The sequence below is a fragment of the Aquarana catesbeiana genome, linkage group LG06, assembly GCF_042186555.1.
Source record: "Aquarana catesbeiana isolate 2022-GZ linkage group LG06, ASM4218655v1, whole genome shotgun sequence".
NCBI lineage: Eukaryota > Metazoa > Chordata > Amphibia > Anura > Ranidae > Aquarana > Aquarana catesbeiana.
Genome location: NC_133329.1, coordinates 15,959,634 through 15,986,087, shown reverse-complemented (window position 1 = coordinate 15,986,087; position 26,454 = coordinate 15,959,634). Strand labels below are relative to the sequence as shown.

Genomic DNA, 26,454 nt, shown 5'->3' with positions numbered 1-26,454 from the left:
CCAAAATACATTCTGCTGCTTCTCCTGAGTACGGGGATACCACATGTGTGGGACTTTTTGGGAGCCTAGTCGCGTACGGGGCCCCGAAACCAAGCACCGCCTTCAGGATTTCTAAGGGCATAAATTCTTGATTTCACTCCTTACTACCTATCACAATTTTGAAGGCCATAAAATCCCAAGATGGCACAAAACCCCCCCCAAATGACCCCATTTTGGAAAGTAGACACCCCAAGCTATTTGCTGAGATGCATGTTGAGTCCATGGAATATTTTATATTGTGACACAAGTTGCGGAAAAAAGGCAATTTTTTTTGTTTTTGCACAAAGTTGTCACTAAATGATATATTGCTCAAACATGCCATGGGCATATGTGGAATTACACCCCAAAATACATTCTGCTGCTTCTCCTGAGTACGGGGATACCACATGAGTGGCACTTTTTGGGAGCCTAGCTTCATACGGGGCCCCAAAATCCAATCACCGCCTTCAGGATTTCTAAGAGCGTTAATTTTTGATTTCACTCCTCACTACCCATCACAGTTTTGAAGGCCATAAAATGCCAAGATAGCACAAAACCCCCCAAAATGACCCCATTTTGGAAAGTAGACACCCCAAGCTATTTGCTGAGAGGCATGGTGAGTATTTTGCAGCTCTCATTTGTGTTTGAAAATGAAGAAAGACAATAAAAACATTTTTTTTTTTCTTTTTTCAATTTTCAAAAGTTTGTGACAAAAAGTGAGGTCTGCAAAATACTCACTATACCTCTCAGAAAATAGCTTTGGGTGTGTATTTTCCAAAATTTGGTCATTTGGGGGGGGTTTGTGCCATCTGGGCATTCCATGGCCTCCGAAACTGTGATAGGCAGTGAAGAGTGAAATCAAAAATTTACGCCCTTAGAAAGCCTGAAGGCGGTGCTTGGTTTTCAGGGTCCCGTACGCGGCTAGGCTCCCAAAAAGTCTCACACATGTGGTATCCCCGTACTCAGGAGAAGCAACAGAATGTATTTTGGGGTGTAATTTCACATATTCCCATGGCATGTTTGAGCAATATATAATTTAGTGACAACTTTGTGCAAAAAAAAAATTAAAAAAAAAAAAAATTGTCTTTTTCCCGCAACTTGTGTCACAATATAAAATATTCCATGGACTCGACATGCCTCTCAGCAAATAGCTTGGGGTGTCTACTTTCCAAAATGGGGTCATTTGGGGGGGTTTTGAACTGTCCTGGCATTTTATGCACAACATTTAGAAGCTTATGTCACACATCACCCACTCTTCTAAGCACTTGAAGACAAAGCCCTTTCTGACACTTATTGTTTACATGAAAAAGTTTTTTTTTTTGCAAGAAAATTACTTTGAACCCCCAAACATTATATATTTTTTTAAAGCAAATGCCCTACAGATTAAAATGGTGGGTGTTTCATTTTTTTTTTTCACACAGTATTTGCGCAGCGATTTTTCAAACGCATTTTTTGGGGAAAAAACACACTTCTTAAAATTTTAATGCACTAAAACACACTATATTGCCCAAATGTTTAATGAAATAAAAAAGATGATCTTAGGCCGAGTACATGGATACCAAACATGACATGCTTTAAAATTGCGCACAAACGTGCAGTGGCGACAAACTAAATACTTTTTTAAAAGCCTTTAAAAGCCTTTACAGGTTACCACTTTAGATTTACAGAGGAGGTCTACTGCTAAAATTACTGCCCTCGATCTGACCTTCGCGGTGATACCTCACATGCATGGGGCAATTGCTGTTTACATTTGACGCCAGACCGACGCTTGCGTTCGCCTTTGCGCGAGAGCAGGGGGGGACAGGGGTGCTTTTTTTTTTTTTTTTTTTTTTTTCTTTATTAATTTTTTGATTTTTTATCTTATTTTTAAACTGTTCCTTTCATTTTTATTTTTATTTTTTATCATTTTTATTGTTATCTCAGGGAATGTAAATATCCCCTATGATAGCAATAGGTAGTGACAGGTACTCTTTTTTGAAAACAATTGGGGTCTATTAGACCCTAGATCTCTCCTCTGCCCTCAAAGTATCTGACCACACCAAGATCGGTGTGATAAAATGCTTTCCCAATTTCCCAATGGCGCTGTTTACATCCGGCGAAATCTAAGTCATGAAATGCTCGTAGCTTCCGGTTTCTTAGGCCATAGAGATGATTGGAGCCATTCTGGTCTCTGATCAGCTCTATGGTCAGCTGGCCGAATCACCGGCTGCATTCTCAGGTTCCCTGTTGGGACAGGAGAGCCAGAGAAAAACATGGAAGACGGTGGGGGGGGGGATCCCTCCCACTGCTTGTAAAAGCAGTCTAGAGGCTAATTAGCCGCTAGGATTGCTTTTACATGAAAGCCGACCGCTGGCTGAAAAGAATGATACCAAGATGATACCTAAACCTGCAGGCATCATTCTGGTATAACCACTCAAAGTCCAGCAACATACCAGTACGTTGCTGGTCCTTGTATTGTAAACTTTTTTTTCATGCAGCCTGTGGGCTGAACGAAAAAAAGATATTGATCGGTGGGTATGCCCACCATTAGAATACCTCCCTTCATCCGCCCACTTCTAATGATGGGCATACATGCACCATTTATATATGCCGAAGCATGGGGGCATCCTCCCGCAAAAGGCAGGAGCAAATTGCTCCTCCACCCACTACTGCCCCCACACTTCGGCATATATGCTGAAGTATGTAACTGTGGTGGTGAAATCACCTCCGACAGCGCTGGAGTCACGGCTTTATGTATCGTGGGAGCAAACGCTGTTGCTGTCAAGATAAATAAATCTGCGCTGCAACTGAATGGCGTACCTGCTAAGCAAATGATGGTTAACAAAAAACAAAGTAACATTACAGTATAACAGTAATACTTACCATACCTGCAAAGCAAATACAAAAAAAACATAGTAAAAAATAAAACATTTAACGCAACCTGTGCCTACCTAAAATATATATATGCCGAAGCATGGGGGCATCCTCCCGCAAAAGGCAGGAGCAAATTGCTCCTCCACCCACTGCTGCCCCCACGCTTCGGCATATATGCTGAAGTATGTAACTGTGGTGGTGAAATCACCTCCAACAGCGCTGGAGTCACGGCTTTATATATCGTGGGAGCAAACGCTGTTGCTGTCAAGATAAATAAATCCGCTCTGCAGCTGAATGGCGTACCTGAAAACAAAAAAGTGGTTAACAATAAAAAAGTATAAAAAAATTGCATACCTATAAAGCAAAGATGATAAAAACATAACAATAAAACATTGCAGTATAGAATACAATAAAAAAGAACAGAACAATAGAGAGAGAATAGAGAGAGAGAACAATAAAACGACAACTATTTTTGTTTTTTTTATTTTATATTTTTTTGTATTTTTATTTTTTTATTTTTTTTGTATTTTTTTTTTTTTAACACTTTTTTTAGTAACTTTAACTTTTAACTGTAACTGTACCAGGTTTGGGTCTCTCAAAATGCGATGGCATCTTGGGAGACCCTGTGTTAGTGTGCCTAGTCTGTGCCGTGCTGAACCCTACGCTAATACTCAACTAGTGTATGGTAGCGTTCAAAACATTCACCAATGCATAGACCAGGATTGTCAGGACAGGAGGGACAATAATACCGGGTGTCATTCCTAAATCCGCGCTTGCTGCAGACACGACATCTTTTTTGGGGGGCTCGTTGGGTAGGGGTACTCTGGAGGACATAAGGAAAATGCCTCCCATGCAGCCGGCTTACTGCATTTGGATTGGGAAGGTGAGGTGGAGCACCATCTGGAAACAGAAGGGCTCTGACGATCTCTTCCTGGAAATTTAAGGAAGGATCCAGTCCGTCCTGAAGCTCTGTATAGCACATGAGCGTTCAGCAAAGCCAATTGAAATAAATAAACAGACACTTTTTTGTACCAGCGTCTGGCCTTACGGGCAACTAGGTACGGCGCCAACAACTGGTCGTTGAGGTCCACCCCTCCCATATTAAGGTTATATTTGTGGACACAGAATGGTTTCTCCACAACACCAGTCGCCGTAGTAATTTGGATCGTCGTGTCTGCATGAAGGGAGGTAAGAACGAAAACATTCTTATTGTCCCTCCACTTCATAGCGAGCAAATTATTACACTGCAAGCAGGCTCTCTCCCCCAGCCTAAGACGGGACTCTACAAGCCGCTGGGGAAAGCCCCGGCGATTAGGTCGCACGGTGCCACATGCTCCAATCTGATGATCAAACAAGTGACTAAAAAGTGGCACGCTCGTATAATAATTGTCCACGTACAAGTGGTACCCCTTTCCGAATAAGGGTGACACCAAGTCACACACTATCTTGCCAGCGCTTCCTATGTAGTCAGGGCAGTTTATCGGCTCTACGTGACTATCTTTGCCCTCATAAACCATAAAACTACATGTATAGCCTGTGGCCCTGTCACAGAGCTTATACATCTTGACCCCGTATCTGGCACGCTTGCTGGGAAGGTACTGTTTGAATGACAAGCGGCCAGAAAACTTAATCAGGGACTCATCAACGCAGACAACTTGATGGGGGGTAAACAAGTCTGCAAAACGTTGGTTGAAGTGGTTTACGAGGGGCCGAATTTTGTAGAGCCGATCGTATGCAGGGTCTCAACGAGGACGACAGAGTTCATTGTCGTTGAAGTGCATGAACCGCAAAATCTGCTCGTATCGTGCCCTGGTCATGGAGGCAGAGAACACGGGCAAATGGTGAATTGGGTCAGTGGACCAATATGACCGCAACTCACTCTTTTTGGTTATGCCCATGAGGAGGGAAAGGCCCAGAAAGGTCTTAAATTCGGAGACCGTAATTGGTCTCCAATCTCTGGCAAGGGAGGACTGGGGAATAGTGGCGATGTGTTGACCAGCGTACAAATTGCTTTGGTCCACAATAGATCTATAGAAATCTTTGGTGAAAAACAGCGAATAAAAATCCAGTGGCGTAAAGTCAACTGTTTCCACCTGAATTCCGGGTTGGCCAGTGAAAGGGGGAAGTACGGGTGCTGCAGAAGTGGTGGGTTCCCAATTCGGATTGGCGAATGCAGCAGGAAGGGCACTATGGGCACGACGGGCCTGTGTTCGTCTTCTTCTTGGTGGCAGCGGGACACTACTTGTGCTTGCCACCTCGCCAGCTTGAACTGCACTTATGGGACTCGCCAAGTCACCACGTGATACTGCAGTGCTGGATGTACGACCAGGGTGTACTAGGCCGCTGGTGCTTGCCAGTTCACCAGAAGGAGTAGCGGCACTAGTACTTCTCTGCTCCATACGAGAGCCCTGCGGTTCTTGCACTTCAAGGACAGAAGAAGTTCGGGGTCTGGTACGCCTGACCCTAGCAGGGACCACAACTCCGTCGTCAGAGCTATCTGTCATTGAGCCGCTGTCCTCTACAGGTTCGTATTCTGAGCCTGAACTTGACAGATGAGTGACTTCCTCTTCACTATCTGTCATGCTCAGAAACGTGTAGGCCTCTTCACTAGTGTACCTTCGATTTGCCATTTTGGCCTCTAAATTTAGGGGTACACTAGTGAGACTCACAGGCAAAAAAGCTCCTGACTGTTAGCGACTGATTCAAAACGCTACCAAAAAACTGTTAGCGATCGCAGGGATCAGGCCTGACTCTGCGAATGCTGCAGTTATGTGTGCTTAGTGTTTTGTAAGTGTCAGTTATCGATCGATACTGCACTTGGGTGGGCTGGGGTGGGCTGGGCTGGGCTGGGCGGAGGGGCAAAACGCAGGTGCTAGCAGGTATCTGGGCTGATCCCGCTAACACTGTGTTTCAGGGAACCCTAAACTGCTGGGGAGTATAGATCTGATCGGATCAGATATCGATCCGTTCAGATACTATAGCACTAAGGGAGGTGTATGCTGCGTGCGTGGGTGTTAGCGGTACTGGCGCTAACCTGACGCTGCCTGGGGCGACGCAGACCTTATCTGATCCTAAAAACTTAACTTCTATCACCGCCGGGCAATTAGGGGGTTAAACCTTTATAAGGTAATAAACGGCGGGTGCCCTAAAACTATAATAAACTATAATAAACTGTAATAAACTATAATAAACTACAAAAAAACAAACTATCTAACCAGCGTCACCCGTAACACTTATACGGTGATCGCTGGTGAAAGGGTTAACTAGGGGGCAATCAGGGGGTTAAAACCTTTAGCAGGTAGTATATGGGGGTCCCTGTCGCTATAAAACACTGACAGCGAACCTATATACTTACCTCCCTAACTAGCGTCACCTGTTTCACTAATACAGCGATCAGAAAAACGATCGCTTAGCGACACTGGCGACGGGGGGTAATCAAGGGGTTAACTTTTATTAGGGGGGGTTAGGGGGGTACCCTGGACCTAAAGGGGGGTACCCTAGACCTAAAGGGGGCTAACCTAACTGCCCTAACACTTGTAACTGACACAAACTGACACCAATGCAAAAAAAAAAAACACTGCTATTGGTGTCAGAGTGACAGGGGGTACAGGGGGGTGATCGGGGGGTGACTGGGGGTGACAAGTGTGCCTGCGTGTTCTACTGGAAGTGTAGTGTTGGTGCACTTACTTGGATGTCTTCACTCCTCTGCGCCGGGACGAAAAGACCGGCTCGAGGAGAGATGACATCACTTCCTTTCCCTCTGTTTACATTACAGAGGGAAAGGAAGCGTTTTCATTCGCCGGGAGCGATCGGGAGGGGGTGGCCATCAATGGATGGCCTCCCCCTCACCTCCCATCGCCCGCGAACGAGAGCCGACCGCCTATGGCACCGGGGGGGGGGGTCCGATCGGACCCCCCACCCGCGGGAGGCAGATCACGTACGGGTACGTGATTTTGCCTGCCCGTGCCATTCTGCCGCAGTATATATGCGTTAGGCGGTCGGCAAGTGGTTAAGTGGTTAAAAACGCCCAAAAATGCAGAAAATGTGGCTATTCTGCATTTATTGGCGTTTAAAAAAAATAAGGGGAGTATAATTTCGTTAAAAAAGCTCAAAAGCTTTGAAAAAACAATACTGCAAAAAATGCTGAATAACCTCTTTCTACAGCTAACACTACTGGCTTTGTAATAACATTCAGTGTGCGGGAGGCCTGACACTGACTGACACTTCTGACAACCTCGTTGTAAACAAAGGAACTTAAAGCCACACACATGAAAAGTAAACCAGTTAGATTTGTTTACTGACAGAAGAATGGTAAATGCAACAAAGAACTTGTAACATGGAGATAAAGTGCGGTTAATAAACTTTTTTATATGTTCTCTTTTTTATTATACAGTCAGGTCCATAAATATTGGGACATTGACACAATTCTAATATTTTTGGGTCTATACACCACCACAATGGATTTGAAATTAAACAAACAAGATGTGGTTAACTGCAGACTTTCAGCTTTAATCTGAGGGTATTTACATCCAAATCAGGTGAACGGTGTAGGAATTACAACAGATTGTATATGTGCCTCCCACTTTTTAAGGGACCAAAAGTAATGGGACAATTGGCTGCTCAGCTGTTCCGTGGACAGGTGTGTGTTATTCCCTCATTATCCCATTTACAAGGAGCAGATAAAAGATCCAGAGTTCATTTCAAGTGTGCTATTTGCATTTGGAATCTGTTTCTGTCAACTCTCAATATGAGATCCAAAGAGCTGTCACTATCAGTGAAGCCATCATTAGGCTGAAAAGAACAAAACAAACCCATCAGAGAGATAGCAAAAACATTAGGTGTGGCCAAATTATCTGTTTGGAACATCCTTAAAAAGAAAGAACTCACCGGTGAGCTCAGCAACACCAAAAGACCCGGAAGACCGCGGAAAACAACTGTGGTAGATGACCGAGGAATTATTTCCTTGGTGAAGAAAACACCCTTCACAGCAGTTGGCCAGATCAAGGACACTCTCTAGGAGGTAGGTGTATGTGTGTCAAAGTCAACAATCAAGAGAAGACTTCACCAGAGTGAATACAGAGGGTTCACCACAAGATGTAAACCATTGGTGAGCATCAAAAATAGGAAGGCCAGATTAGAGTTTGCCAAACCACATCTAAAAAACCTTCACAGTTCTGGAACAACATCCTATGGACAGATAAGACCAAGATCAACTTGTACCAGAGTGATGGGAAGAGAAGAGTATGGAGAAGGAAAGGAACTGCTCATGATCCAAAGCATACCACCTCATCAGTGACGCATGGTGGTGGTAGTGTCATGGCGTGGGCATGTATGGCTGCCAATGGAACTGGTTCTCTTGTATTTATTGATGATGTGACTGCTGACAAAAGCAGCAGGATGAATTCTGAAGTGTTTCGGGCAATATTATCTGCTCATATTCGGCAAAATGCTTCAGAACTCATTGGATGGCGATTCACAGTGCAGATGGACAATGACCCGAAGCATACTGCGAAAGCAACCAAAGAGTTTTTTAAGGGAAAGAAGTGGAATGTTATGCAAGTCAATCACCTGACCTGAATCCGATTGAGCATGCATTTCACTTGCTGAAGACAAAACTGAAGGGAAAATGCCCCAAGAACAAGCAGGAACTGAAGACAGTTGCAGTAGAGGCCTGGCAGAGCATCACCAGGGATGAAACCCAGCGTCTGGTGATGTCTATGTGTTCCAGACTTCAGGCTGTAATTGACTGCAAAGGATTTGTAACCCAGTATTAAAAAAGTGAAAGTTTGATGGATGATTGTTAATCTGTCCCATTACTTTTGGTCCCTTAAAAAGTGGGAGGCGCATATACAAACCACTGTAATTCCTACACCGTTCACCTGATTTGGATGTAAATACCCTCAAATTAAAACTGAAAGTCTGCAGTTAAAACACATCATATTCATTTCATTTCAAATCCATTGTGGTGGTGTATAGAGCCAAAAAGATTAGAATTGTGTCGATGTCCCAATATTTATGGACCTGACTGTATAAATAATTATAGGCAAGTACACAAGGTAAAAATCACATTCCTCTATCTGAGTTTCTTATTACATCAGGTCTATACATTTATTCTCCCAATCCCCAGATCCCCCCCACCAAAAAAAAGTGGGGTAAAACCCACTTCTCTCCTCTCCCTCCCCCTAAATCCCTACACCTCCATCAAATTCCTCCAAGCTCCAAACTTTTTAAACTCCATCCATTTTCCCCATATATTCCAATATATCTCCAATGAATCCTGTACTGTATGAATTGTTTCCTCTATGACTCTTACCATTTCAACCCTTACTGCCCACTGCTTCATGCTCGGCACTTCTTGGGTCCTCTATAGACTCGGGATGAAACTTTTAGCTGCGCTTAAAAGGAATGGGACTAGGGTGTTCTTATATTGGGGGGCCGCTTTCCTCGTAACATGAAATAAACATTCCCAGGGGCCCTTTTGAATCCATTCTCCCGTTATTTGGTGGATCACTGCTAAAATCCCCTCCCTGTAAGGTTGTATCTTTGTGCATTCCCACCGCAGGTGCGCAAAGGTCCTGGGGGCATCGCAGCCCCTCCAACAAGTTGGGGGACCCTCTGCCCCGATCCTATGCGCTCTCCGGGGGGAGTCGCGTACCATCTCACCAGAAGTTTATAGCACATTTCCACTGTCTTTATATCCCCTGAGGAAAAACAGGCTATTCTTAAGAAAGTGCGGTTCATAAACTTGATGTAAAGCCAATTAACCGCCTCACGCAGATATACTGCGGCAGAAGGGCACGTACAGGCAGAATCACGTACCTGTACATTGCCCTTTGAGTGGCGGCTCGCGGGCGCACGTGCGCCCGCCGGGAGCTCCGTCGGTCGGATCGCGGGTCCCGCAGACTCGATGTCTGTGGGGATACCCGCAATCGTCTCACGGTGAGGAAGAAAGGGGAGATGCTAATGTAAACAAGCATCTCCCCGTTCTGCCTAGTGACACTGACAGTGATCACAGCTCCCTGTAATCGGAAGCGGTGATCAGTGACCTGTCACTCGTAGCCACGCCCCCTAACAGTTAGAATCACTCCCTAGGACACACTTAACCCGTTTCTAGGTCCCTAGTGGTTAACTCCTTCACTGCCAGTGCGATTTTTCCAGTAATCAGTGCAATTTTATAGCACTGATCGCTGTAAAAATGCCAATGGTCCCAAAAATGTGTCAAAATTGTCCGATGTGTCCGCCATAATGTCACAGTCCTGATAAAAATTACAGATTACTAGTAAAAAAAAAAAATCTTAATAAAAATGTCATAAAGCTATTCCCTATTTTGTAGACGCGATAACTTTTGCGCAAACCATTCAATATACGCTTATTGTGATTTTTTTTTACCAAAAATATGTAGAAGAATAAATATCGGCCTAAACTGAGGAATACAAATTTTTTTTATATATTTTTGGGGGATATTTATTTCAAGCTGAAAATTGGTCTGGGCAGGAAGGTGTATAAGTGCCCAGTATTGAAGTAGATATTGGTGCTACATTGGCTTTACTCCAATCAGCTGGTACCATTCCAGTCAGTAGCTATATATAAAATGCACTATTTATGTTTCAAACAGTGTTTCCCAGTGCTAAACCTTTCATCCAAATTCTAAATTGCTGCATTTGTATAGTTCAAAAACCAATATAAAGGAATAGTAGTGGTTAAAAAAAAGCACTTGTGGGTTTAACTAATGATTTTTTGTAGAATTCTCTTTTAAGGTGGCGTGGCAGGAGGTGTGTCCTATGCCTGCATACTTTTGTTAATAGGTGTCCCTCATTCACAACTCAAAAATCTGGGAGGTATGTATCCCCAATAGGGATGAGCTTCGAGTTCGAGTCGAACTCATGTTCGACTCGAACAATGGCTGTTCGCAAGTTCGTCGAACAGCGAACAATTTGGGGTGTTCGCGGCAAATTCGAATGCCGCGGAACACCCTTTAAAAGTCTATGGGAGAAATCAAAAGTGCTAATTTTAAAGGCTAATATGCAAGTTATTGTCATAAAAAGTGTTTGGGGACCCAGGTCCTGCCCCAGGGGACATGGATCAATGCAAAAAAAAGTTTTAAAAACGGCCGTTTTTTCAGGAGCAGTGATTTTATTAATGCTTAAAGTCAAACAATAAAAGTGTAATATCCCTTTAAATTTCGTACCTGGGGGGTGTCTATAGTATGCCTGTAAAGGGGCGCATGTTTCCCGTGTTTAGAACAGTCTGACAGCAAAATGACATTTTGAAGGAAAAAACTCATTTAAAACTACCCGCGGCTATTGCATTGCCGACAATACACATAGAAGTTCATTGATAAAAACGGCATGGGAATTCCCCAAAGGGGAACCCCGAACCAAAATTTAAAAAAAAAAATGACGTGGGAGTCCCCCTAAATTCCATACCAGGCCCTTCAGGTCTGGTATGGATATTAAGGGGAACCCCGGCCAAAATTAAAAAAAAAAAATGACGTGGGGTTCCCCCTAAATTCCATACCAGACCCTTCAGGTCTGGTATGGATTTTAAGGGGAACCCCGCGCCAAAAAAAAAAAAAAAAACGGCGTGGGGTCCCCCCAAAAATCCATACCAGACCCTTATCCGAGCACGCAACCTGGCAGGCCGCAGGAAAAGAGGGGGGGACGAGAGTGCGCCCCCCCCCTCCTGAACCGTACCAGGCCACATGCCCTCAACATTGGGAGGGTGCTTTGGGGTAGCCCCCCAAAACACCTTGTCCCCATGTTGATGAGGACAAGGGCCTCATCCCCACAACCCTGGCCGGTGGTTGTGGGGGTCTGCGGGCGGGGGGTTTATCGGAATCTGGAAGCCCCCTTTAACAAGGGGACCCCCAGATCCCGGCCCCCCCTGTGTGAAATGGTAAGGGGGTACAAAAGTACCCCTACCATTTCACTAAAAAACTGTCAAAAATGTTAAAAATGACAAGAGACAGTTTTTGACAATTCCTTTATTTAAATACTTCTTCTTTCTTCTATCTTCCTTCATCTTCTGGTTCTTCTGGTTCTTCTGGCTCTTCTGGTTCTTCCTCCGGCTTTCTCGTCCAGCATCTCCTCCGCGGCGTCTTCTATCTTCTTCTCCTCGGGCCGCTCCGCACCCATGGCATGGGGGGAGGCTCCCGCTCTTCTCTTCTTCTTCATCTTCTTCTCTTCTTCTTTTCTTCTCTTCTTCATTTTCTTCTCCGGGCCGCTCCTCACACATGCTAGCATGGCGGGAGGCTCCCGCTGTGTGACGGCGCTCCTCGTCTGACAGTTCTTAAATAACGGGGGGCGGGGCCACCCGGTGCCCCCCTCTGATGCACGGTGACTTGACGGGACTTCCCTGTGACGTCACGGGGAATGCCACAGGGAAGTCCCGTCATGTCCCGTGCGTCAGAGGGGGGTGGGGTCACCGGGTGGCCCCGCCCCCCGTTATTTAAGAACTGTCAGACAAGGAGCCCCATCACACAGCGGGAGCCTCCCTTCATGCCAGCATGGTTGCGGAGCGGCCCGGAGAAGAAAATGAAGAAGAGAAGAAGAGAAAAAGAGAAGAAGATGAAGAAGAAGAGAAGAGCGGGAGCCTCCCCCCATGCCATGGGTGCGGAGCGGCCCGAGGAGAAGAAGATAGAAGACGCCGCGGAGGAGATGCTGGACGAGAACGCCGGAGGAAGAACCAGAAGAGCCAGAAGAACCAGAAGAACCAGAAGATGAAGGAAGATAGAAGAAAGAAGAAGTATTTAAATAAAGGAATTGTCAAAAACTGTCTCTTGTCATTTTTAACATTTTTGACAGTTTTTTAGTGAAATGGTAGGGGTACTTTTGTACCCCCTTACCATTTCACACAGGGGGGGGCCGGGATCTGGGGGTCCCCTTGTTAAAGGGGGCTTCCAGATTCCGATAAGCCCCCCGCCCGCAGACCCCCACAACCACCGGCCAGGGTTGTGGGGATGAGGCCCTTGTCCTCATCAACATGGGGACAAGGTCTTTTGGGGGGCTACCCCAAAGCACCCTCCCAATGTTGAGGGCATGTGGCCTGGTACGGTTCAGGAGGGGGGGGCCGCACTCTCATCCCCCCCTCTTTTCCTGCGGCCTGCCAGGTTGCGTGCTCGGATAAGGGTCTGGTATGGATTTTTGGGGGGACCCCACGCCGTTTTTTTTTTTTGGCGCGGGGTTCCCCTTAAAATCCATACCAGACCTGAAGGGTCTGGTATGGAATTTAGGGGGAACCCCACGTCATTTTTTTTTTTTTTAATTTTGGCCGGGGTTCCCCTTAATATCCATACCAGACCTGAAGGGCCTGGTATGGAATTTAGGGGGACTCCCACGTCATTTTTTTTTTTTGGTTCGGGGTTCCCCTTTGGGGAATTCCCATGCCGTTTTTATCAATGAACTTCTATGTGTATTTTCAGCAATGCAATAGCCGCGGGTAGTTTTAAATGAGTTTTTTCCTTCAAAATGTCATTTTGCTGTCAGACTGTTCTAAACACAGGAAACATGCGCCCCTTTACAGGCATACTATAGACACCCCCCAGGTACGAAATTTAAAGGGATATTACACTTTTATTGTTTGACTTTAAGCATTATTAAAATCACTGCTCCTGAAAAAACGGCCGTTTTTAAAACTTTTTTTTTGCATTGATCCATGTCCCCTGGGGCAGGACCCAGGTCCCCAAACACTTTTTATGACAATAACTTGCATATTAGCCTTTAAAATTAGCACTTTTGATTATTCATGTTCGTGTCCCATAGACTTTAACGGTGTTCGCGTGTTCGAACGAACTTTTTTCCTGTTCGCATGTTTTGGTGCGAACCGAACAGGGGGGTGTTCGGCTCATCCCTAATCCCCAATAAATACAAACCCTTCAGATAATGATCCCATTACTGAAAGGTAAGTAGGACACTCATCAGACCAAGTACCTCACTCTCAGATGTATATTTAGCTCAGAATAGAGGTATAACTCGCACAGAAATCCAATCCCCATTGCAGGAGGACAGCTGCTGCACGTATCTCCTCTGCATGTGTCTCCGATGTGGTATCAGACAGGACACTAACACTCCACAATGACATCCAAACACCAAATGACACATGGGATGAGAAGGAAACTGTTTTAAGAGTTTATTGATACATCAAACACTAAAGACTCAGTGAGACTCAGTGCAACGCGTTACGTCCGATCGGACATCATCAGGGGCTCCTTCTGAAATGCCTTCAGGTTGGTGCATGTCAATGCACTGTGCCTATAGCACATGTTTCTATGCTCTATAACCTTTACAATGTGCAGCACTGTCAGCTGTTTCCTGCATGAAATAATAAGCCCCTCCTAACACAACCCCCCCCCCTCACATACACACACACACACACAAAACAGACCAGCTTTTCTTAAAAATAACTTACTTTTACTCAAATTAAATAAATACTTTTTTGCATGTACATAGCTGAGAAAGGGCCTTAAATTGTCTTATCCATTGTACATTGATATAAATGGTGTTGTTTTACACTTATCCAGAGCTACGAAGCTGATAAATCCTACAGAAATGGAGGAACTGAGAACATTTTTGGACAACTGTGTAAAAATGACAGGTAACTTATTCCCGTGTGAAGATCTTTTTTTTGGTGACACCAATCTATCTACCCTTTTCTTTTGTTGACATTCTTTTTACATCAGGGCTACCAACTATTTGGCTCTTTTGAAGTAATAAAGCTTGCTGGTCAAGATCTTGAGGGTTGTTGGAGAGACTTATGCCGCGTACACACGGTCGGACTTTACGGCAGACTTTGCCCAGCGGACTTTTCGACGTACTTTACGACGGACTTTCTGAATGAACGGACTTGCCTACACACAATCCACCAAAGTCCGTCGAATTCGTACGTGATGACATACGACCGGACTAAAACAAAGAAGTTCATAGCCAGTAGCCAATAGCTGCCCTAGCGTGGCTTTTTGTCCGTCGAACTACCATACAGACAACAGACTTTTCGACCGGACTCGATTTCAACGGATTAATTTAAAACATGTTTCAAATCTAAGTCCGTCCAACTTTTGATAAAACAAAGTCCGCTGGAGCCCACACACGATCGAATTGTCCGACCAAATCCCATCCGCTGGGCAAAGTCTGCCGTAAAGTCCGCTCGTGTGTACGCGGCATAAAGCCTTGTACTGCCTGGCCCTCCACTGAATCATTAGCTGACACTTTTTTTAAGTTGGTTTATTATCTTGAATCTCTATGATGGAATAAACCCACTTGGAGTCTAAAACCATTGGTTGGTCTCTAAAATTTCCAAGACTGCTTATACATTTTACATTTAGGAGCTGCCTACTCCTTTAACAAAACACATACTTTGCCTTAGAACCTTAGAGTCCGCCATGCCTCTTCCTTTACCTAGTATGTCTCTGGTGGTGGTGGTAGTGGTGGTAGTGGTGGGGGGCACATTGTCAATGTTGGTGAAGTTCAATCATTTCCTTGGCTATCTGATAAGTGAATGGGGCCAAACTTAAACCAACTAATCCATAACAAAAAGTGCAAATAATCAAACTTCCGACCTTTAAGTATAACTAACAATCCACGGCTCTGAATCTTTCTGAAGTTGTTCATAGAGTCCATGCCCAATGCACCTGGGCAAAATATATAGCTGGTATAAACCAATCCCTTCAAGTGTTCTGTCGCAAGTGGAAGGCATGGACCATGGTCTACAAGTTAGACTCCAAATGGTAAATACGTCCTAAAGTAATCCACAGCAACCCCTTTTGTAAGGAAGCCTAAACCCTTCTTCTTACTGTTTCTTCACTTTTCTGTCTACTCTAAAATTTTAATCATTTGTGCTACTTTTAGTGAAAAAATTTGACTCATTTAGGTTGACATGTGAATTGCCATCATCCCTGTTATATAGGAAATACAAAATACCTAAAAAAATTAGATTTTTAGGGCAATTGTAGAAAATAGAGATTGTGTATATATTCTTAAAAAGATTGAAATTTATTGACACAATTTTAAAGATGATAAATACATTTACCAAAGAAGAAACCCAAATAAAAAATTCAGAAAAAACATACAAAAGCACAATGTACATTGTGCTTTTGTATGTTTTTTTTTTTTTTGGATTTCTTCTTTGGTAAATGTTTTTATCATGTTTAAAATTGTGTCAATAAATTTTCAATCTTTTTAAGAATATATACACAATCTCTATTTTCTACAATTGCCCTAAAAATCAAATATTTTGAGGTATTTCATATTTCCGCACTACTTTTAGTAACATCTCATAATCCATATATATGATGTACATCTGTACTTGCACTGTTTATATTGTAAAACCCTATTCAATGTAGCTACTATGCTTGAAAATGAGCCTATTCTAATATGTGATGTTACATTTGTTGTTCACTTTTCCAAATTCAATAAAAAAAAATTGAACGGAAAGTATAACTAAAGGCAAATCTTTTTTTCTTTTCTTTTTTTATCCTGTTTGTGAAAGTAAAAGAAAATCACAAATTTTTGGATGTCCAGAAAAGTAATAGAGTGGAAATCTTCCAATTTTGGTGACCTGGGGTGCCCCAAGGAATTCCCATTATTTTCAGGGATTTCCTCTCATTTCTTGTTTTGGCTATGGGACAGGAAGTGAATGGAAATCTCCCCAATGGGATAAAGATGGCAAAAATAAATCTTACAGAGGTTATAACCCTCCCCCCCTTACTCTATCCAAATTGAAACAAAAGTTTTGCCTATAGTCCTACTTTATTATGATAAACTTAAAAAGTTAATAAATAAAAGAAAAAGATCTAAAAATACTTTGGTGATCAAGGTAAAAAATGGCCTCGCTTAACCCAATGTGACATTTTCAGCATCTGATACTAGTGGGTGAGAGTACTACAGACCGCGGAGGTAGGGAGGAAAATACTAAAAACTAAAAACTTTGAGATGCTCACTACATTCTCTTCTTCAGGTGTTGTTCCCATCATTGTCCTCACCTTCAAAACGGAAGGAGATTACCTGGAAATGGAGAAACAATTTAGACTCATGGGTGCGGAGACGGTGATCGCCATTGAGAATTATACAACGGAGAGAAAAATAAAAACTCTGGGAAGATCCACCGACATCCTGATGGTGATAGACAGCGCCTTGAGGAACGTCAGATTCCGCCTGGAACAGCCAAGAAACCCGAGAAGAGAACGGATAGAGAGGAAGAAATTTATGTACAACTACATCCATCAGATCCAACTTCATCATGAGAAAGAAAAACATGAGAGAGAAATAAGTGAGAGAGAAAACAAGAATAAAAAACAGGAAGAGGAAAATAAAGGGACGTGTTCACTATTGTAACATTCCATTACATCGCATTGCATTCCATTAAATCGCATTGGGAGCTGAAGGAATGTTTGAAAACGACTCTTTAAAAAGCAAAAAACTTCTTCAGGTATAAATTTCAGGCTCATACTGTAGATGTACTTATATCTAAACCAGCCACCAAAAAAAAAGCCCCATCAGGGTCAGATTTTGGGCCATTTTGACAGGCAAAGCTTTGACAACTTCCTCCTCATATTGCCAAGGTTTGCCCTCATATTTCTGCCTCTTGCACATTCCTATAGGCCAGTGAGGAAGCCCATCTTAGTGATAGGCCAATTGAATGTGGTGGAACTGGTGTCTAGCAGACATAAGAAATGTCCCAGCTTTGTCTATCAGAACAGCCCGCATTCAGGCGCAAATATGTTTCTTTTGGTTTAATGGAGCCTTAACAACAAATATGTTTTTAAACCAAAAGAAACATATTTGCGCCTGAATGCAGGCAGATTTTTCTGCATGTTCTCACAAATCAAGAGAGAGAAATGCACAAAAATGGTGCCTGATAAATTTTAAAAATCTCACAGTACCAAAAATGTGTGGTAATGTGGTACATTAGGTTTTCGGCATACACAAACACATATGTGTTAGCAAGACCCGTGGGGGTGTCATTAAGAATTAAATCTACCATCATACATCTACAAAAGGGCAGTGCACATGTGTAAATGAAGCCTAGGACAAGGTCCTCTGACATCCAAGTCAAGAATGCCAATGTACAACCCCATCTTTAATTTAGTGCTACTAATATAATTGAATGAGTTAAAGTTATTGTAAAGGTTGCAACTTTGAAAAACAAAAAAAAAACCAAACGTGTCATACCTGCTCTGTGTAATGATTTCGCACAGGGCAGCCCCAATCCCCCTTTTTTTTTTTTTGGTCCCCGCTAGTGGTCCTTTCCCCAAGACTCTTGCTATGGGGTCACTCCAGCAGGCTCGCTCCTGAGCCACGTTCCAGTGAATGGACAGTGAAAAATGGTGTCACCCCTGTATGGAGCTATATTGTCAGTGAACCCACATCCCTAATACAATAGAATGGATCACTCAAAAAAGAGTGTGTGTCCTCTGGTAGGACTTTACAAAGTTCCACCAGAGGACACACACTCTTTTCTGAGTGATCCATTCCAGTGAATGGACACTGGCCATTCACACACACACACAAACCCAGGGTGTGGCTTGGCCCCGCCCCCACTGTCTCCTTATTGGCTCACTGGCTTTGATTGACAGCAGCAGGAGCAAATGGCTCCCGCTGCTGTGTGAGCCAATGAGAAGAGAGAAACCTGGGAGAACGGTTGCTCTTGTGAACTTCTCTGAATCAAGATGGAGTTCACGTAAGTATAAGGGGGGAGGGGGAGCTGCACCCAGAAGGATTTTTACCTTAACGCACAGAAAGCATGAAGGTAAAAAAACCTTCTGCCTTTAGAACTGCTTTCATATAAATAATAGGGGAAACTACAGTTTTAATTACAAATTTCAGGTTTAACCACTTCAGCCCCAGAAGGATTTACCCCCCTTCCAGACCTGAGCACTTTTTGCGATTTGGCACTGCGTCGTTTTAACAGACAATTGCGCAGTCGTGCGACGTTTCACCCAAAAAAAATTGACGTCCTTTTTTTCCCCACAAATAGAGCTTTCTTTTGGTGGTATTTGATCACCTCTGCGTTTTTTTATTTTTTGCGCTATAAACAAAAAAGTGCGACAATTTTGAAAGAAAACAATATTTTTTACTTTTTGCTATAATAAATATCCCCCAAAAATATATAAAAAAAACAAATTTTTTCCTCAGTTTAGACCAATATGTATTCTTCTACATATTTTTGGTAAAAAAAAATCGCAATAAGTGTATATTGATTGGTTTGCTCAAAATTTATAAAATAGGGGATAGTTTTATGGCATTTTAATTATTTTTTTTAATTAGTAATGGCGGCGATCTGCGATTTTTATCGTGACTGCGACATTATGGTGGACACATCGGACACTTTTGACACTAATTTGGGACCATTCACATTTATACAGCGATCAGTGCTATAAAAATGCACTGATTACTGTATATATTACACTGGCAGGGAAGGGGTTAAACACTAGGGGGCGATCAAGGGGTTAAGTGTGTCCTAGGGAGTGATTCTAACCGTGGGGGGGATTGGCTACCACTGACATGACATCGATCACTGCTCCCAATGACAGACAGTAGTTATCCGTCATGTCACTAGGCAGAACAGGGAAATGCCTTGTTTACATAGGCATCTCCCCGTTATGCCACTCTGTGACACAATCGTGAGACACCGGGGGACATCGAGTCTGCGGGTCCTGCGGGCACAGTCACGGAGCACACGGCGGGCACACGTGCGCCCCGCCAGCGGTGCACGCGCGCCCACAATGACACGTCTTAAGGGGGACGTACCTGTACACCCATTTGCGCAGCTGTGCCAATGTGCCGACGTTTATCATTGTGCGCTGGTCGGTTTTGTCCTCGGCTCTGATCTCTTCCTGTATACGGACAGGAGGAGGAGTTGGGGAGGAGGAACACCGATATGCATGACATGATCTGCCGCGCTGATCTGAGGTATGTAATTGTTATACTATAGTATGATGAAGAGGACACTTGCAGGTGGTTGACAAGCTAACAAAGATGAATACTTGCAGTGATATGGGGGGGGGGGTAATTGGATATGGTATGTGTTTGGTGGCGCTTTGGGAGGAGAAAGGAATTGTGCTACAAGGGGGAGCTGGATATAAAATCTGACCAGAGGTTGTCTTTGGGAAATAGACGTATGAGTGCTGCCAGCATTGCTGCAGAGGTTGAAGGGGTGGGGGGTCAGCCTGTCAGTGATCAGACCATACGCCGCACACTGCATCAAATTGGTCTGCATGGCTGTCATCCCAGAAGGAAGCCTCTTCTAAAGATGATGCACAGGAAAGCCTACAAAGAGTTTGCTGAAGACAAGCAGACTAAGGACATGGATTACTGGAACCATGTCCTGTGATCTGATGAGACCAAGATAAACTTATTTGGTTCAGATGGTGACAAGCGTGTGTGGCGGCAACCAGGTGAGGAGGACAAAGACAAGTGTGTCTTGTCTACAGTCAAGCATGGTGGTGGGAGTGTCATGGTCTGGGGCTGCATGAGTGCTGCCGGCACTGGGGAGCTACAGATCATTGAGGGAACCATGAATGCCAACATGTACTGTGACATACTTGTTGTGAATTCATGAAGAAATACATTTTATATTCACTGGCAGAAATATGAGAGTTGCTTAGGCCTCAAAAAGTGGATGAACTGTGATGTTGCAATAATTTAACTGTTCCCCTCTTGGAACCATTTAATGCAAAAAGGTGAACTCACACGCTTTACAAAGCTAATGCATCAAGCATCTCTTAAAGTTTTACAAGCCTGCTTTGAGAGAAAAACTCGATGGAACAATGGTAGTTTTCAGTCACAAATCAAGGAGATATTTACATGGTTTTAGTGGATAAACAAAAACTACCCTCACGGCCATAGAAAACAAGGTTATACGGACTGTTATCACATAGCAATTACCTCACCTGGCCTAAACCATTGTGTTCGAGTGAGGAACTGTTTAAATAGCTAACACTTTGGCCAACAAAACCTATTGTGTGAATTTCTAGGAACTATTTGGACAAACTGAGCTAAACTATCTAAACATCCCTTGAACTCAGGGGGGGGGTAACTACCACCATAGCGACCCATGCGGGCGCTATGGGGCCCGCAGCCAAGTGGGGCCTGGTGAGGATGAAAGCACCGCCGGCACAGTCTCCCAGCCAGGGAAAGAGAGAGGAGAGGAAGAGGCAAGCTGTGACCTGCGCCAAATGTAGTGTGACCTGTGCCCAATACAGCGTTGCCTGTGCCCAATACAGCCTGGTCTGCCTGTGCCCCATACAGCCTCACCTGTGCAGAGGAGGAGGCAAGCCACCCGGATCAGCAGAGAGCTGAAATGCCCGATGTAATAGCTTTCATTAGAACTTCCAGTGTTCCCGGGGCTCACGTCACATAGCTCCACCTCTTGGCCCGGCACCTTTGATAGACAGAACGCCAATCAAATGCGGGACGTGTGACGTCATCAAAGGCGTCGGGCCAAGAGGTGGGGCTATGTGACGATGAGCCTCGGGAAGACAGGAAATTCAAATGAAAGCTATTACAGCGGGCAATCCCGCTCTCTGCTGATCAGGGTGGCTTGCCTCTTCCTCTGCACAGGTGAGGCTGTATGGGGCACAGGCAGACCAGGCTGTATTGGGCACAGGCAATGCTGTATTGGGCACAGGTCACGCTGCATTGGGCACAGGTCACGCTGCATGGGGCAAAAGTCACGCTATATGGGGCACAGGTCACGCTGCATTGGGCACAGGTCACGCTGCATTGGGCACAGGTCACGCTGCATTGGGCACAGGTCACATTGTATGGGGCACAGGTCACACTGTATGGGGCACAGGTAACGCTGCATTGGGCACAGGTCACGCTGTATGGGGCACAGGTCACGCTGCATTGGGCACAGGTCATGCTGCATTGGGCACAGGTCACGCTGTATGGGGCACAGGTCATGCTGTATGGGGCACAGGTCATGCTGTATGGGGCACAGGTCACATTGTATGGGGCACAGGTCACGCTGCATTGGGCACAGGTCACGCTGTATGGGGCACAGGTCATGCTGTATGGGGCACAGGTAACGCTGCATTGTGCACAGGTCACGCTGCATTAGGCACAGGTCACGCTGCATTGTGCACAGGTCACGCTGCATTAGGCACAGGTCACGCTGCATTGGGCACAGGTCACGCTGCATTGTGCACAGGTCACATTGTATGGGGCACAGGTCACGCTGCATTGTGCACAGGTCACGCTATATGTGGCACAGGTCACGCTGCATTGACACTAGGGCAGCTGTGGGGGGGGGCTGTTTTCAGGGGGGCCCCATACAACATCTTGCTATGGGGCCCTGCTATTTCTAGTTACGCCCCTGCTTGCACTAAGTTCAATTCAACACACGGTGGGAAAGATTTGAAGGTTGTGCAAGTCAAAAATATTTTAAAAGGACCTATAAAGTTATGATAAGTCATTTCAAACTATATATGATAGTGTAGGTCACAGAGACGATCATAATGTTAGTATATGCGGACCCAACGACTTTGGTATAAAGAAAATACATGTGAAAGTGTGATTTTTTAAGTAAAAGTGTTTAAAAAAACTAATTGGTATTATGAAGAACATATAAGTACGATTATAATTATATAAGACTGTAGCCTATGTTTAGATAAACAAATATTCATTGGATATACCAGAATTATACATGTATCCATATGGATAATCATTTTTATGTAGTATTGAAGAATATATATAACAACATGTGTCTTTCATAGATAGACCAGTTTTTATAGATATACATTTATAGAGACACAGATATATAACCAGTTTATGTAATAGTGAATAATCAAGATTATACTGAGTGTATTTTATATTAGAGCAATTACCAGAATATTTAAAGGTATATACTCTTCTCACCCTTATACACATTATGAAAATAGAACGTATTAACTTAAAAAAATAAACTAAAAACACATGTGAGACACCTGGTGGTTAAAGGTGGTATTATTTGAACTCACTAAATTTACGGGAAAGGTAAATGATTAAGTTTCTTAACCAATAGAACAGAAGCCATATCCTTTTGGGCAGAGCCATTATAATTTTTATGGTCTCATTATCTGAAAGGGTATTTAGAGGCAAGCAATATGCCATAAAGAAAGGGGAGGAAAAAAGCTCAGGGGGAGAGCTGAGGAAGAAGGTCAGGGACACACCCTGAGGGGGGGACACTGGGGGATACACACACTCCCAGACAGACTGACACTCATGCACCATGCATGAATACATATTTTGACATTCATGAAGATTCCTGAACCCTGATCCATGGAACTCGGAGGTCGCAAGAAGTAAATCCTCTTTAAGAGTATCCATTTTGAAAGCCACGGCAGCCATCTTAACATCTTTTCTTTAAGTCCTCATGCACACGGACGTTTTTACAGCTGCTTTTTTGAGCTTTTTTTGCAGCTTAAAAAGGCCTGTCTATGTTAGTCTATGGCTTCATGCCCACCTAGGCGTTTTTGAGCTGCAAGTGGCATAGGCGTTTTTAAGCTGTAAAAAAAACCCAGGACCAGTGGGTTCTGAGAGACGGTTTTCAGCTGTAGAAACGCTCTAACGCTGAAAAACGCTCAAAAACGCTCAAAAACGTCATTCACCAACGTTTTTTAGCGTTTTTGATCCATTGAAAAAAAATAAAAAAATAAAAAATTTGAAAAAAAAAAAACGTTTAAAAAACGCTAACGCGGAAAAACGCTCAAAAACGCTCAAAAACGCTATTGCAAAAACGCTGAAAAACGCTGAAAAAAGTTTAAAAAAATCACTGCAAAGATACTGGCATTTTCATAACGTTTTTTTAACAGCCTGTGTGCATGAGGGCTTAAGATTCAAGTTTTCATTATATTTTTCGTTTTGCATTGTTGCCACTTTTATTGACAAAACAAAACGTCAAATTTATTTCACATTGTTAACCACTTACTTACCTGCAGTATAGTAACGGTTGGACGTGTGAAATAAAGACGTTCTGTTTAATTTTCAAATTCACAAGGTTATTGATTCTACCGAGAAGTTATCATGGTGGTCTTATCCAAAACTGACTGCGCGCCCATTTTTGCAAGTGTTTTTATTGATTTTCAAGACCTTCTTGTAACGCAATTGGTATTTTAGTTTCATGTAAGTATTTGTTTTTTTGTCAGCCAATAAATGTAACTATTTCGTATGATCACATGTCTCCGTGAATAAGTTTCATATGCATAGACTGTGTCATATAGATTGATTTTGTATCTTAAAAATATCTTCATTAAAAATTACTCAATAATAATTACTGTGTGGGAAACCTGTCCTTAAAAAGGCACAACTTACTTATGACATACTGAAGCAGAGCATGATCCCCTCCCTCCGGAGACTGGGCCACAGGGCAGTATTCCAACATGATAACCACCCCAAACACACCTCTAAGCAGAGCACTGCCTTGCTAAAGAAGCTGAGGGTAAAGGCGATGGACTGGCCAAGCATGTCTCCAGACCTAAACCCTATTGATCATCTGTGGGACATCTTTAAATGGAAAGTGGAGGAGCGCAAGGTCTCTAACATCCACCAGCCCTGTGATGTCGTCATGGAGGAGGGGAAGAGGACTCCAGTGACAACCTGTGAAGCTCTGGTGAACTCCATGCCCAAGACTGTTAAGGAAGTGCTGGAAAATAATGGTGGCCACACAAAATATTGACACCTTGGCCCAATTTGGACATTTTCACTTAGGGGTGTACTCACTTTTGTTGCCAGTGGTTTAGACATTAATGGCTGTGTGTTGAGTTATTTTGAGGGGACAGCAAATTTACACTGTTATACAAGCTGTACACTCACTACTTTACATTGTAGCAAAGTGTCATTTCTTCAGTGTTGTCACATGAAAAGATAGAAGAAAAGATTTACAAAAATGTGACTGAGGGGTGTACTCACTTTTGGGAGATACTGTATATGCTAGATTGGGGGGAGAGAGGATTTGTGCTGGGTAGGAGGGGATTTAAAGGGGGTGAATTGGGTGGAGAAGGATTTGTACTGGAATGGGGGGGATGTGCTGGGAGGGAGGATTTGGGGGTGGAGGAGGATTTATTCTGAGAGGGGTATTGGGGGGGAAGGAGGTTTTGTGCTAGAAGGGGGAATTGAGGGGTGTGGGCATAAGTGCTAGGATGGGGAAGAAGGGGCGATTGTGCCTGGACTGGGGATTTGGGGAGGGTGGAGGAGGATTTGTGCTGAAGAAGAGGGAAGGAGATTTGTGTTTGGAGGGGGGATTGTTCTGGAAGGGGGAGAGAGGATCTGTGCCGGGGAGAGGGGAAGTTGTACAAATTAGTGCTAATTATTATTTTTGGATGGATGGGAGTGACGATTTTGGCTGAAAGGGTAAAGTTATGGGGGAATTTGCACTCTCCTTACCACTACACTGTGCATTACACTGTGGAGGAGAAGGGAGGGGGTGACAGCACCAAAGTGCACCTTCGCTGTGTAGAAAATCCTTGCACTGGCCCCGTCTTTCACCTCCCTCTCCTCTTTCTGGCCATGGAGTTCACTTTGTCCGACTTTAGTGAGGGCCGCCAGCTGGAGCATCCATCAATCTCTGGAGGAGCTAGGGGGGGGGGTCAGTGTGTATTGATTTTTTTTGGGGGGGACCAAAAGATCAATTGATCTAAAGCTAGTCGAGTCCCCTCATGGCTGGTTGGGGGTGGGGGGGGGTTGCTTCTTGAAGCCGTGCAGCCGCTGCCTCGACCCTGCGATCGGCTCCCACATCCTTCTCACATCCTGTCCCCCAGCAGAGGAGGGGGTGGGTCCGGATGGCGTTGGAGGATGATAACCCTCCCCTCTCACACGCGCACATCAGGAGTGTATGTTGGCTATTGAGAGTGGATGTTACAGGATTTCCTAGCTACTAATATGGAGCATGTGCTAGCAGACAGTAGAAATCAGGTAACTGGATCTGACACCCACTTGATGGGCACATTTGGCAGGGTACCTGAGCCTCCACCCTCCCTAGGATATAGCGCTGCCTCTACACCCTCCTGCATATCTCTATTGGAACAGTGCTGTGCTCATTACCAGCACAGCACCCATCCCAACTCCTACCCTATACTACAACTGAAAACTTTGTACTGCTCGTCTATCAAATAAACTCACATCCCAGCTGTGATCCTTCTCCTACCCAGCAGTGGTGGGACTCCTGTCAAAGTCCTGATCCCTCTCCTGCCTATCAAGCCTCCCCAGTAGTGGTGGGACTCCTGTCACAGTCCTGCTCCATCTCCAGCCTATCAAGCCTCCCCAGTAGTGGTGGGACTCCTGTCATAGTCCTGCTCCATCTCCAGCCTATCAAGCCTCCCCAGTAGTGGTGGGACTCCTGTAATGGTCCTGCTCCCTCTCTTGCCTATTAAGCCTCCCCAGTAGTGGTGGGACTCCTGTCATAGTCCTGCTCCATCTCCAGCCTATCAAGCCTCCCCAGTAGTGGTGGGACTCCTGTAATGGTCCTGCTCCCTCTCTTGCCTATTAAGCCTCCCCAGTAGTGGTGGGACTCCTGTCATAGTTCTGCTCCCTCTCCTGCTTATCAAGCCTCCCCAGTAGTGGTGGGACTCTTATCATAGTCTTGCTCCCCCTCCTGCCCATCAAGACTCCT

The 26,454-nt window shown here is 44.3% G+C and overlaps 1 protein-coding gene across 1 annotated transcript in view; it reads left to right on the top strand.

Annotated features, from left to right (window-relative positions):
* LOC141148182 (uncharacterized) overlaps nucleotides 1-21,107 on the top strand; it is a 42,866-nt gene extending 21,759 nt beyond the window's left edge. Inside the window, exons 3-4 of the mRNA XM_073635379.1 lie at nucleotides 14,390-14,463; nucleotides 16,822-21,107. Of these exons, the coding sequence (XP_073491480.1) occupies nucleotides 14,390-14,463; nucleotides 16,822-17,198 (451 nt within the window). The 3' untranslated portion in view covers nucleotides 17,199-21,107. The remainder of the gene's footprint in view (nucleotides 1-14,389; nucleotides 14,464-16,821) is intronic.
* Nucleotides 21,108-26,454: the final 5,347 nt, after the last annotated feature.